This window comes from Humulus lupulus, chromosome 1 (assembly GCF_963169125.1).
Source record: "Humulus lupulus chromosome 1, drHumLupu1.1, whole genome shotgun sequence".
Lineage (NCBI taxonomy): Eukaryota > Viridiplantae > Streptophyta > Magnoliopsida > Rosales > Cannabaceae > Humulus > Humulus lupulus.
The window spans coordinates 59,909,261-59,924,084 of record NC_084793.1 but is presented as its reverse complement, the minus strand read 5'-3'; the positions used below and the strand labels follow the sequence as shown (position 1 = coordinate 59,924,084).

General features: G+C 33.5%; 1 protein-coding gene across 1 annotated transcript; it reads left to right on the top strand.

Moving 5' to 3' along the window:
• Positions 1-10,951: 10,951 nt before the first annotated feature.
• Positions 10,952-12,849, top strand: LOC133793053 (NAC domain-containing protein 6). The gene is made up of 3 exons (XM_062230766.1): positions 10,952-11,284; positions 11,394-11,662; positions 12,049-12,849. Exons 1-3 carry the CDS (start codon positions 11,104-11,106, stop codon positions 12,466-12,468), a joined length of 870 nt encoding a protein of 289 aa, XP_062086750.1. The 5' UTR covers positions 10,952-11,103; the 3' UTR covers positions 12,469-12,849.
• The last annotated feature ends 1,975 nt before the right edge of the window (positions 12,850-14,824 follow it).

Below are 14,824 nucleotides of genomic sequence, written 5' to 3'. Positions count from 1 at the left end.
ACTACCACTACTACCACTACTACTACTACTACTACTACTACTACTACTACTACTACTACTACTACTACTACTACTACTACCACTACTACTACCACTACTACTACCACTACTACTACCACCACTACTACCACCACTACTACCACCACTACTACCACCACTACTACCGCCACTGCTGCTGCTGCTGCCGCCGCCGCTGCTGCTGCTGCTTCTGCCGCCGCCGCTGTTGCTGCTGCTGCCGCCGCTGCTGCTGCTGCCGCCGCTGCTGCTGCTGCTGCTACCACCACTACTACTGCTACCACCACCACTACCACCACCACTACCACCACCACTACTACCACCACCACTACTACCACCACCACTACTACCACTACTACTACTACTACTACTACTACTACTACTACTACCACTACTACCACTACTACCACTACTACCACTTCTACCACTACCACTACTACCACTACTACTACTACTACTACTACTACTACTACTACTACTACTACTACCACTACCACTACCACTACCACTACCACTACCACTACCACTACCACTACCACTACCACTACGACTACCACTACCACTACCACTACCACTACCACTCCCAGTACCACTACCACTACCACTATCACTACCACTACCACTACCACTACCACTACTACTACGATATCTTTATAATCATCTATATTAATCAAACATTATATTATAATTAATATTCTTAAACTATGGGTTAAACTTATAAAATCTATAAGTGTCGCTACAAGTGTTCAACTAAGTCCCGGCTTGAACCAAAATCCATAGTAATAAACATACTATAACTAGGGTCTTCCTTATAGTTGTTACCTCCAAAAATTCATAGGAAGAGTTGCGGGTATCTCGACTGTTTCAAGGTCCCTGACTAACTGAGTGAATCCAAATTCGAGTCTGGGTTTTGATTGGCAATTCGGGTGGTTCTATATGTGAGTTTGTTTGCATCAGGTTGGGCCATACTAACTAGTCTGGCTGGCTTATTGGGCTTGGCAGGCTAGTCTAGCTAACTTGTTGGACTTTTTATTATGTATACAGATTTTGTCCACTACATGGACCTAAATATTATATAACAAAGGCAAGTTTATACTTTTGATCATGTGTATTATATAATTATATAAATAGATGTTACTGAAATAATTTTGTTAAGTTTCATCAGAATTAAGTTTCAAGTATCCCTCTAGTGGTGGATCATGTTTAGTGAGAGAAAAATGGTGTCCAACACTAGAGGGATACTCAAAACTTAATTTCGATGCAGCCTTACAGAAGGAGAGGAAAAAATGGGGAATGGAGTTGTGTTTCGGGACCACCTGGGCAATGTGGCAGCGTCTTCATCTCTCCCTTTGATGGCTACTATTGATCCTACATGGTTGAACTCAAGGCAATCTGGCATGGCCTGAAGTTGGCTATTAGGCTTGGCCTTCATACCATCATAGTGTAGTTTGACTGTCTTATTACTATTAGGATTCTTAGAAATAAGTTTATCGATGCTTCTTACTATATATAGTGTGATTTTACAAGACAATGTTATGCTTTGCAATAGATTTGTTGAGATACAATATAATTATAGTCCTAGAGAGACCAATTGTGTAGCTCATGCTCTAGCTAAATCGACTTTCTCTATGGAAAATGAACATGTATGATGACCTAGGTACCCCAAATCTATTGTAAACTTGCTATGTTTGATTTATAGCATTCCCAATGAAGATTTCAATTAAACAAAAAAGTAACGAATATTACGTATTGAGGTTCATGATCTATTTAATGTTTGTCAACCCATAAGATTCTTGAGAGAAGAGGTTAAAATATTTATAACTATAATATTATTCTTTTAAATTTATAAAAAAATTTAATTTTAATTTTTTTTCTGCAGCTCAATACTAGAATATCATATAATATTTAACAATTTGATGATGTGCGGGAAGATTGAGTAAGAGCATTTTTACCGTTCCTATCATGAAAGTAAGCAATATATTGAATAATTTTCAGTGAAAATCCCTAAGATATACACTTTGTAGTACTTAGGTATCTCACTGTTAACTGTCAGCAAATCCGTCACATTTTATTTGTAGCCATAGGTACCTCATTGTAAACTATCAGGTCATTGCCTATGTGGAAACTTTTGATTGGTCTAAATTATATAATTTTTAATTTAAAATTTATTTAAATAAAAAATGTAATTTCAAATCAAATAAATAGTTAAAGTGTTTTGGGAGTTGTTAATAGGATTTTACTCGAGGTCGAGTAAATGTTAAGTTTGAGAGAGTTTGTTAGGTTAGTTTTTACAATGTTTTGGAGAGTATTTAAGGGAGTCTTTAAGCATTTTTAGTTGTGTTTGTGCAGTATGACGCTTATGTTTGCTCATGTTTTCATGACTATGCACAAAATAAAGAAATGGACTAAAATATGAAATTTTTTTGAGATTTTGAACACTAAATGCCTAATTTGAAGAAATTGTGGTTAAGAGATCCCCATTCGACTTATTTTGGCCTTTGACAAGGTTCTCAGGATTAAAAAGTTAATTTTTCGAGGAGATTGATTTTGGCCTTATTTTCGAGCATATTTTGGGATTGATAAAAGGTCACAACGCTAGACTTTTCAGCCATGACGCTATTGTGCGTATAATTTGAGCTGTGATGCTTTACTTTAGAGTCGTGTCACCAATCGAGGTAGAGACGAATGCAGATTTCTCTTTCGAAGTTAAGCCCCGGTGCTTACTTCTTGAGTCGCAGGGCACGATTCCGTAATAGTAAAGAAAGGGAACTTTAGCAAGGGCAGAAGTGGAATTTTGAATTAAACACTTAAGGAAAGTATATATGGCATCATTATTCCAATTTTTGGAGGCTGAAACCCTATAGACTTAAAGAAACACTATGCAGAGGCTAAGAATTGAAGATTCAAGCATCTTTCACAGTTTTTCTTGTCTTCTTCTCTTAATTTCTGAAGTAGTGATGTTTGGATCTCATTTTATGGATTCTTTTGTGTTTAACATGAACTAAACTTATTTTTAGGGTGTTAATGGATTTTTCTTGAAACACTATGATTATTTAATGCAATTTCTAAGAATTTCATGTTAATATTGTGAATTATTGGATTCATGTTTAATAATTGTGATTGATTGGCCATCAATTGCATGATCTATATGGTTTTAACCTAAAGTCTGAAAAAATGAGGCTTAATTATGCTTTAGTTGAATAATCGCAGATTTGTATATGACGAGTGTACCGTATGATTTTTGTAGCTTAGGGATTATGTGTTTAATGTCTGCAATATTTTTAATATACCACAGAGATGTAGAAAGTTTGCTCATTGTAGAGAATTATATGTCCTAATAAGAATATAATTTGTAATTGTAATTCGCTATCATGATAGTGATAGGAATTCTTGAAATTTTGTTAGAAAAGCGTAGGGTGGAGAGTTGATGAGATTAATAACCCTATATTTAATCCATCGAATTCGAATTTTTATTGTTTGAGTTATTTTTCGTTCTTAACATCTATTTCATTTAATTTATTTAGTAATTTCTGCACTTAGATTTTTGTTAAAGCAATTAGAAATAATGATTAATTCTTGGTAGTTAGTAGGCATTCTCTGTGGGTTCGACACTTTACTTAACTATATTACTTTGTTCAATTGCGTATACTTGCATACTGAAAATCCACAACAAGTTTTTGGCGTCGTTGTCGGGGACTATGTTATTAATGTTAAAATAGTTAACTGTTATTCTAACTCGGTTTTTTTTATTGTTCTAATTCATTTGGTCTCTTAATATTTTGATTTCAGGAAGTACTGGATTATACGATGTGTTAAACAACGTGAAATACTACTGGTGAAGCCTGAAATTGAAAGAACTTGCAGATAGAATGGAAAGAAGAAGTGGCTGGAGACTACCATGGCTAAGAATCAAGGGAATGCAACGAATAATGCCCCAAACAATGCTCAAGGGGCAGCATCTGCTAAAGAGCTCCCTGTTGAACAAGGGGCAAGGACTCTAAGACATTATGTACTTCCCACTATTAGGGTGCGCATTCATGCATTAGACACCCCACCATTGCCACTAACAACTTTGAAATCAAGACGGAAAATTTTACAAAATGGTGCAGTTCACCGTCCAATTTGGTGGATTACTTACTGAGGACCCAAACTTACACATAACTAATTTCTTAGAGTTGTGTACAACGTTTAAAATGAATGGGTTGAGTGACGATGCAATTCGACTGAGACTATTCCTGTTTTCCTTAAGGGACCAAGCGAAGATGTAACATCCCAATATTCCTAATAAGGCTTAGTGCCTTGATTAGTGTGTCGAGAGGACATAATTGGGTCTATTTGTAATTTTAATACACATATTTGATTGAGTTGAATTATATGAGTTATATTATGATATGATTGTGTATGCATGTTTAAGTGTATTAAATATGCTTGTAGGTCTGTTTCTATTGAAAGGGCATTTTCATAATTTTAACCCGGTGAGGGTATCTCTGTAATTATATGCGCTATGTGCTTGAGACCAAACTATTGTGTGGTTATATTTGAGTTATTCGGCAAAAGTCGGTTCTTTTGAGCAATTAGCAAAAAAGTAACAATGGGGTTTAATACTCGGTTTGGGGTGAATTTATGGGTATTTTGGTAATTTGATAAATTAGTGAGATTTAGTGGTACATGGAATTAATTTGGTAAATATTTGGGATTGATGGATTTAATGGGAAGGTTGTGGTGTAATTGAGGTTAATGGGAGATTAAGCTAAAAATGACTATTTTCCCTTGGGCTTAGTCTTGTGGTTTGATTGGAGGTGAGGGAAAATGGGTCATTTGACCAAGGGATGGATAAGTATGATTGAGGCAACAACAGCCAAGTGCTTCACGTTCTAGGGCATTCTTCATTTCTTCTAGCTTCTCTCTAAAGCTTGTGTTTAGGGCTCAAGCACAAGATAAGCAAGTTGATAATTTTTTGTGAAATTAAGGAGATTCAAGGCCACTAGGGAGGGATGAAGCTACCAAGTTCAGCACTTAGCATCTAGGAATTCAAAATTTTGAGAAGGTAAGAACTAATTACCCTGCTTTTCATCTCATATTTTTTGTATTCTTGCATGAGTTGAGGTTAAGTTAAGGTCTTATGATTTGAGGATTCTAGGAGGTGTTGGAGTTGGATTTTGTTGGAAGAACGTGTCTAGGTGGCCAATTACATACTGAATTCTCGATTTGTAACAGCTAAGGTATGAATTATCATGGCTTATTTTGTTGTTTTTGGTGTTCTTGGGGAGTGTTTTAACTCTTGAGTAATTTTCAGATTTTGGGTGTTTTTGGTTGAGTTTTTGATACTTTGAGGTTTGGATTTTGTTCTAAAAGTGATATGAGGTGTTTTGGGGTCAAAAATCTGATCTGAAAACTAGATTTGGTGGTTTTGAGGGCGTAGGTCGAATTTGGGTTGGAAAAGTTGCAGAAAATGCAACCCAGAATTCTGGCTTCGCGACGTACCGCCCCTGCGCTTGGTTTGGGTGCCCTTATGCTATGCATGGGAGGGTTTGGGGGAGCCTCTGACTTGTTGGGCCCCCCAGCGCCATGTAGGGGGAGCTTGGGTGCCTCAGCGCTATACATGGGGTGTTTGGGCGACCTTGCCCTATGACCATTTCAGGATGTGTCATCTTTAGGGTTTCGGAAGGTTTTGGGGGGCTCGGTTGACAGTTCCATCACCCGAATTGATGGAAATGGAGGTATCGAGAGCACAGGGTTAATTCCAGATTCAGTGTTTGGATTTAGTTCTTAACGAGAGTACCATTTATGGTTGTGACTAGGTTGTCGCAAGGCTTGGGAGAAAAGAATCATGCTCAAGGTCTCCTCAATTCATTGCTCATGACATGCGGTAAGAAAACTGATATATGCACATAGAGCTAATGTGTTGGTATGCTTATTAGACTTGTACTGTCTATGAATATAAGGTATAACTAATATTCGGCCAATGTGTTGAACGTGGGGTCAGACAACCATCGCATTGAGCGTGGGGCTAGTCGGCAAAGCGTGTGGAACGTAGGTCGTGAAGGTGAGTTCAATTTAAGGGTGCAGTTCCTACTCTCCCGACATGAACCATGAGTTGAGCACCTGAGTATGCATCTCGATCGATTGGGACATTCGGCAGGGTTGTTTTCCCTGGGTCGTGTAATTGTTTCATGAGAATGAAATGAATCTCTTTGTAAACTGTTGAATGTGCTTACAAGGTATCTGATTGAGATAAATGTATTTGATGTTTACGAAGCATGTGTTTATTGCTTTTGAATATTTGGATTATTATTATTATGCCTTGTGAGGCTTTCTTGCTGGGCCTCGGCTCACGGGTGCTCTATGGTGCAGATAAGGGTAAAGAGAAGTTGGACCAGCCATGAGTTGGAGAGCTTTGGGGGCGTTGTGTACATATGCGACCTGCTCAACTGCCATGGCTAAGATTACTTGCTGGAACTAGGGTTGAACCCTGATTTTGCTGCCTAGGGATCCTGTGTACAGAGTTAAACCTTTTTAATGAAATGGTTACTGTTTGACCAAAATTTTAATTACCTAATCGTTGAATTAGCTTTAATTACATATTTTCAGTCCAAATGCCTCATTTAGCGAGTTAAGAACTATTTTAAAACATAGTGTAACAGTCCTGGATTAGTAGGGAGTTACAGAAGAATTGGTTAATCTCGCTACAAGCCAACTCAATCTCGTTACAGTATTTTAGAGAGTATTTTAGGGATTCTTTAGCCTTTTTTAGTTGTGTTTGTGCAGTATGACACTTGTATTTGCTAATGTTTTTAGGATTATGCGTGAATTAGAGAAATGGACTAAAATATTGAAAAAAAAAATATGAGATAATGAACACTAAATGCCCAATTTTATGAAATTGCAGTTAAGAGATCCCTATTGGACTAATTTTGGCCTTTGACGAGGTTCTCAGGCCTAAAAAGTTAATTTTTGGAGGAGAATGATTTTGAGCCGCCGCGGTGTCCCTTTAGAGCCGCAACGCAGTGGTAAACAAAGAAGGCATATTCCAGGATTGATAGAAGGCTGCAGCGCTAGAATTATGAGCCACAATGCTTTACTTTAGAGTCGCGGCGCCAACTGAGGCAGAGACAAATGCCAGTCTCTCTTTCGAAATTGAGTTGCGGCGCTTACTTCTTGAGCAGCGGCGCACGATTCTGTAATTGTAAAGAAAGGGCATAAGTGGAATTTCACATAGAACACTTAGGGAAAGTATAAAAGGCATCATTATGCCGATTTTTGGAGGTTAAAACCCTATAGACTCTAAGAAACACTCTTCAGAGGCTAAGGATTGATGATTCAAGCATCTTCCACTATTTTTCTCCTCTTCTTCTCTTAATTGATGAAGTAGTGATGTTTAGATATGATTTTATGGATTCTGTTGTGTTTAGCATGAACTCAATTTCTTTTTAGGGTGTTAATGGATTTTTCTTGAAACTTTATGATTATCTAATGCATTTTCTATGAATTTCCTGTCAATATTGTGATTTATTTTATATATGTTTAATGCTTGTGATTGACTGGCCTCCAATTGCATGATCTATATGGTTTTAACCTAAAATCTGAAAAGTGAGGCTTAATAATGCTTTAGTTGAATAATCATAGATTTGTATTGGACGAGAGTAACCGTATGGTTTGTGTAGCTTAAGGATTATGTGTTCAATGCCTGCAATATGTTTAATTTACCACATAGATGTAGGAAGTTTGCTTATTGTAGAGAGTTATATATTGCAATTATAATCCGCTATCACGATAGAGATAGGAATTCTAGAAATTGTATTAGAAAAGCGTAGGGTGGAGAATTGATGAAAGTAATAACCCTATATTTAATCCATCGAATTAAAATTTGTATCATTTGAGTTCTTTTCTGTTCTTGAGATCTATTTCATTTAATTTATGTACTAATTTCTACAATCTGATTTTTGTTAAATCAATTAGAAATAAGGATTAATTCTTTGTAGTTAGTAGACAGTCTCTGTGGGTTCGACACTTTACTTAACTATATTACTTTATTATATTCGATTGCGTATACTTGTGTACTGAAAATCAACAACAAGCATCACCGGCGTTATGTGGCAGGTTAGAGGTCTAGTGCGACGGGATCTAAACGAGGTGGAGTTCTAGCGATGGAGACGATTTTCTCAAGTTTTGCGACAATGTAGAGTTCAGGACACATCTCTCTTCTCCCTCTTTTTTTTCTTTGGCTTTTCTAGATTGACGAGGACCATAGCATGTGAAATTGTCAATTAGAGGTGCACAAACTTCTAGGAGAAGACTTATGTTAGAAAATAAGATCAAAATAAAATCTCTAAAAAAGAAACGAAGAACACAAGAAATTTATAGTGGTCCAGCTATAATCTCGAGCTTACTTCCACTGTTTTCACGATTTTCACCATGGAGAAAAATGATTACAAAATGAGAGATTTTTATCTGGAGAATTAGGATTCAAGTCCCTTCTCCAAATGAACTTCAACTCTATTTATAGTGAAGCATATCGATAGACTTGGTAATTTGTGATATATATATTATAAATATATTCTCATTTTTTACAATATAATAATTATTTAAATTCAAATGTAAATTTATTTGAATTTATAAAAATATTAATACAAAAATACTTGGAATATTCTAGAAGAATCATGCTGACTCATTATGCCAGATGTGTAAATGTGATTTTTACCACATAACATACATGTATGGTTATTATGTCGCACACAAGAATGGCGTAAGAAGCCTTTTACAGCCTTTCACAATACTTTTTGAGTTTGATAATAGACTTTCGGTGCGTTTACTTGCACGTAATTAGAATGATGTATAATCGAAATCACTAGTAATTAGATTGATCTTCAATTGGAATATTGAATCGGAGTTAGAATAAGTTGTTTACTTAATTTGCAGGAATCGGAATCAAATTAGCAATATTCCCATTGGACAGTTTTATACTTTACTTTGGAATCGAAACAAATTACAAGTTACAAAAATACCCTCCTTAAAGTTTTATTTATTTGTAGAACTTTTTAAGCTAAATTTTTTATAAAAATATTACAATTAAATATATTTTTTAACTTAGGATATTAATTTATTTTTCATTAATTTTTAAATATAAAATATAATAAAAAATATATTATGCATAAAATAAATTAGTAATTTCAAATAAAACATGAATGAAAATTGACAAATATTTAATTAATGTAGTTATATTATTTTTTATTGAATCAAATAAAAAATGATAAATAGTAAATATTTAAATTATTAATTTAATAGATTACATATGCTCTTTTATTTTAAAAAAATATATGTATACATATAATTTTATTCAATTTTTATTTTTTAAATTAAATAATGGCAAAAATGATATTTTATAATTTGAGTAGGAATGAGAATGGCAATCCCTCAATTTCATGGGATTACCAATCTCATTTCTCAATACTAAATTAGTGTAAGTCACACACATTTCATTCTTATTCCTAATAAAAATTAGAGAAATTAACAAGGGTAATGAAACTTATTCCCATTATTATTCCTTTTCCTTAATCCCAGTAAACACACTATTCTTTTTCTTATTGTAATATGAATGTATAAGTGTGTAACATATAGAAACAATAAATGAAAAAGGGACCAACTTTAATAAAAATAGGAGTTCATGCAAGATAGAGGGATAGTGCAGCTCATCGTTTACCTAAGGAAGGACTTGAAGTCTTGAAAGACTTCTAAGTCAAAACTTCCCATCAAATTCCATCGCATATTATTTTTCCTCTCTCCTTTTAAAAAACATTATTTATGATAATAAGTAGAATGTTGGGCAAAAAAAACGCGGAGTTACTTTGAATCGACAACTATAGAAAACTCTTTATATTTCTAATTCTATTTTATATTTCATTTCATTTATTTATTTCTTTTTATTTTTGTGGTCACTCTCTTTGTAGACTTTTAAGAGGGACCCTCCACCAATGAATACAGCACAAATCAGATTCACATATTGCGCTTAATTGATTGATAAACTCTTTTTGGCCAAATTAAAAAAAATTAAGAGATTAAATATCCCTATCATCTTGACCCTACAAGTCAACTCACTTCATCATATTCGTTAAACCATTTAAAATTACATAACCAAAAGTATACAATTGATATCTTGGCCATCTCGTACTGGAGCTTAACCAACATCAAAAGTAATTATATATATATATATATATATAAAATCAAAATGTGATAACTTTGGTGACAAGTTGTTGGAATTAGCTTTAATAATTTAGTGTTCCCTGGTTAAACTTTTATGTCAAATTGTAAGCAATTTTGACGCCTTTTCTACCTTTAGTTCTAAGAATGAAGCTAGAGCTTTGATTTGTTGAAGAAACTCATAAATGTTGAAATTGAGACCAAGAGAAGTGAACACAAGTTTTTTTCATGATTTTAGACTTGAATTCTAAGAAACTATTATAGAACAATATATATAACATACTTAAAGACTGACTCAAAGTATAATACTACAGCGAATTGCACTGATGACCGTAGACTTGCTGAATATTGATCTTGAAATTTTGGTTATTAAAAATGGCCCCATTTGTTCTCATTTTTCAAAAATGAAACTTATATTTGTGGTAGAAGATTTTACATGGAAATGATGTATTCCATCAATGGGTCTGGAGTTTCTAGGTAAAAGTCCAAAAACAAAAGAAGACATAATAAAAAAAAGGTCAAGTAATTAAGAGTACTAATATTAATATAGTAATGCGTGTAAATGTCCATATCACTATAGTTACTTTTTTCTACGTCAAGACGCGTGGGCTCCACTATCATGAGGGGCCATTGATGACACACTTCCAATATTGTACAGACTTTTCTGCTCCCCATATGTTTGGTCATGACTTGGTCACAACCTTAGCTTATTATAAAATCCCCCACATCGTCCTCACTTTCTATCCCATCCCATTGTTTCATTTTCTCTTAAGAAGCTTAATATCTGCATGTGTAAGAGTTTTCATACTCGAACTTTCAACAACATAAAGAAGAAAAAACCAAAACCAATACTGCTACTATAATCACCAAGTACTAAGGAAAGCTCTTTCAATGGCAACCAACTCCATGGATGATGTAACACCAGAAGTACTTGAACTTCCAGGCTTTCGGTTCCATCCCACTGAAGAAGAGCTTTTAGATTTTTATCTCAAGAATATGGTTTCTGGGAAGATGCGTTTCGACATAATTGGCTCTCTCAATATCTATCTTTTTGATCCTTGGGTCTTGCCTGGTACATAATTATTATAATTAATGTGTCACATGTTTTTTGTTATCTATATATGTTATTATTAAGCCTTTTGTCATGCGTATAATGGGATGTATTTTTTTGGCATATATAGACAAGGCGAAGATTGGAGAAAGAGAATGGTACTTTTTTGTGCCAAGGGACAGGAAGCATGGAAGTGGTGGAAGGCCAAACCGGACCACTGAAAGAGGGTTTTGGAAAGCCACGGGTTCTGACCGTCGGATTGTGAGTTTATCAGAGCCAAAGAGAGTGATTGGTCTAAGAAAGACTCTTGTTTTTTACAAGGGCAGAGCTCCTAGGGGAACCAAGACTGATTGGGTCATGAACGAGTACCGTTTGCCTGATAACTGCAAACTCTCTAAGGTACTTAATTTTTTCACTTCTTCCTTTCCCTTACAGCATAATTGTACATGCAAGAAAATGATCAAATAAAATAATAATAATGCCTGAATGAATTCTATAGTAAAAGTTAAAAGGTGATGACTAATATCATACTTATTCAGGAATATATATATATTTACGTGTATACACTTGACCTGTAAAGTTTATATTTTGAGAAACTTCAAAGAAGTTTCACGTGCAAGAACCTAAATAAATATTAATAAGTACAGTGAGATTCTATACATTTTTTTTGGGACAAACTGCGGTAACTTAGCCGCATTTTTAAGCATGAAAAAACAAATCTTATTGCTAGCTATGGGCCCCTTTTTTTAGTAGGTAAGATATTAATTTGGTTTTTTGTAATGCAGGACATAGTTTTGTGCAAAGTTTATAGAAAGGCAACTTCATTGAAAGTCCTAGAGCAGAGGGTACAAATGGAGGAAGAGATGAAGAACTTTCAGAATGATAATTCTCCAGCCTCTCCAATGGACACCATTTCGTTCTGTAACCCACATGAAGAGCAGCTAATCCAACATGCATTAGTGCCCACAAGCGACTTTGTCTTGAAGAAAGAAGTAGAAGAAGTTGTAGGAGCAACAGCAGGAGACTTTGCTAATGCCTCTTCTATCACTACATCTTTGCAGGTACCATATGGTTACAAGGACAAGTTGCCTGAGCTCCAAGTTCCCAAATTGGGTCTGGATTGGACCCAAGAACAGTTTTGGACACATTTGAATAGTCCTTGGCTTCAAAACTTGACCCCATTAGCCAATATTCTTAATTTTTAAGGACTAAAATGCAAAATTGGTGGTTCTTATCTTAAGAGGATGAAGAAGGAAAAAATAACTGGCCTATAGTTGTAAATAAAATGATTTCTGTTGGAACTTTCTAGCCGGGCGTTGGAAGAAAAGTGCGCGCCTATTACCTACCTATGACTTGGTCTTTATTGTTATTTAAGTGTATGAAGCTTTAGTTTAAGTACAGTTCATAATTAATTTAAATCGCTGGTTCGTTTAATTTCATGCTTTGTTTTCTACGAGGGTAATTTTATCACCATTCATTAAAGGTGATGTTTAAACCTTCGTAGAGCAAGGTTTTTTTTTTTTTTTTTCTTTTTGTGATTCAAATGGCAATGAAAATTAGTAAAATCTATGGCCTTGTTCATTCTATTATTATCGAATAACAGCTGGGGATATAGAAGACCTCCATCGAACAGAAAATATCTGAATTAATGAGTAATGATATACGCACACACAATTTATACTAAAATATCACCGCCACATACGTGTTAAATCCTTTTAACAGTTAAATAACGAGTGGCTCAAAATGTCAATATTTTATTGTGACATTATTACATATTATCTGTATTCATGCAATGAAAATAGATTAGATTTTGGAAAGAATATAGCAATATGATTTTGTGACATTACCCAAACAAAAAAAAACTTTTAGTAACAACATAATTTTGTGATTAAAAATAACGAAATTGTAACTAAAAACTTAATGAGCCTGTTTGGTAAAATTTTTATTTTTGAATATTTTAAACACAAAAATAGAAATATTATTTATTTTTTTTTTTTTAAAAATAAAAATATGTTTGGTAACTATTTTTGTTTTTTTGTTTCTAAAAACAAAAAATAATAAACGCGTTTGATAACTTTTATTTTTATTTTTTGTTTAACAATATGAGGTTTTGATTTGAAGAAGAGAAGAAAAAAAAGAAAGGAAAAATTGAAAACTGTTTAAAAAAATTTTGAAAGTTAAAAAATTCTATTTTTATAATAAATTTTAATTAAAATTTAAAAAAATAATAAATAAAAATAGAGTTATCAAACACATTTTTTGTTTAATTGTCAAATTTTTAATGAATTAAATAAAAAATTATTTTTTTAAGTGTTACCAAACAACACCAATATTTATCACTAAAAAAAGTGTTGCTATTGCCAATCCTCACTAATTTTTGAACTATTTTTTATTAATTAATAATTACCACATATATAAGTTTGGTAAATTAGGATAAATATCCTCCATAAATATTAAGAAATAATACAAATTTATTTTTAGCACAACTTTAAAAGAAATAATTTATCACTTTATTTTTAATATTATTAAAATATTTCTCTATTAATTACATAATATATCTAATATATTTGTTACACATAAATTTTGAAAACGTCATAAATGAGCTTCGAAATATAGACTCGTAAAGTGTAAGCTTGAAAATAGCAAGTAAGGGCTCAACAATTGTATAAATTTACATATTTCCTGACTTGTTCCTATTGGCGATCGAGCACTAGTTAAGAAGGTTTGAGCTTGAGCATCAAGTTCGAAAGGATAAATTTTCTCCGATGCATATGCGTGCAATTCGAGCATTCATTGCAAACTCGAAGAGGTTGATCTCTGAAGGTTAAGCTCGATGAAATCGCTGGCTAGGGATGAGACTAACTAGAATGACGAGCTCGTGATGTTGGTTGATGTCGAAGGTGTGTAAACTGTGTGTTCGAGGTCGGTAACCCAGTTTGAACACGTTTGCTGTTAGGAAATCCCTATTCCTTAGGGATTTGTTATTATCTGATATTAAATCCTAATTATCATGAGATATTATATATTTAAAATATTTAATTATATTTATTTCAAATTTGAATTGTAATTCCTGAAATAAGAGGAAGATATTTTGCTAACCAGTCTATAAATAGACTGGAGAATTTCATTTGTGGATACGCACAATTTGGTACTGAGAACACTCTGCTAAATTGCTTTGTAAAAGCTTTGAGAGAATACCACCAAGCAATAATATCGATTCGTGGACTAGGCAGATTTTAACTGCTGAACCACGTAAAATTCTGATTGTTCTTATTTATTTTCTTAAATTTTTGTTTAGTACTCTTCAAATTTAAGTTGACGAAAAACGGTGTCAACTATATTAAAATTTTAATTTTCTAAAATTTAAAATCCAACTTTTTATTTTTGAGAAATTATTACAAATGGCCTTTTTTTAGGTTGGCAAGTAAAAAATGTGTATTATTTTTAAGTTAAAGAAATATTACCATTTTTCAATTATTATATTATTGAATGTCTAATTTATAATTTTCTCTCTCTCTCTGTCTTTTTTTTTTCTTTTATATTTAAAAGCATGTGATTTTA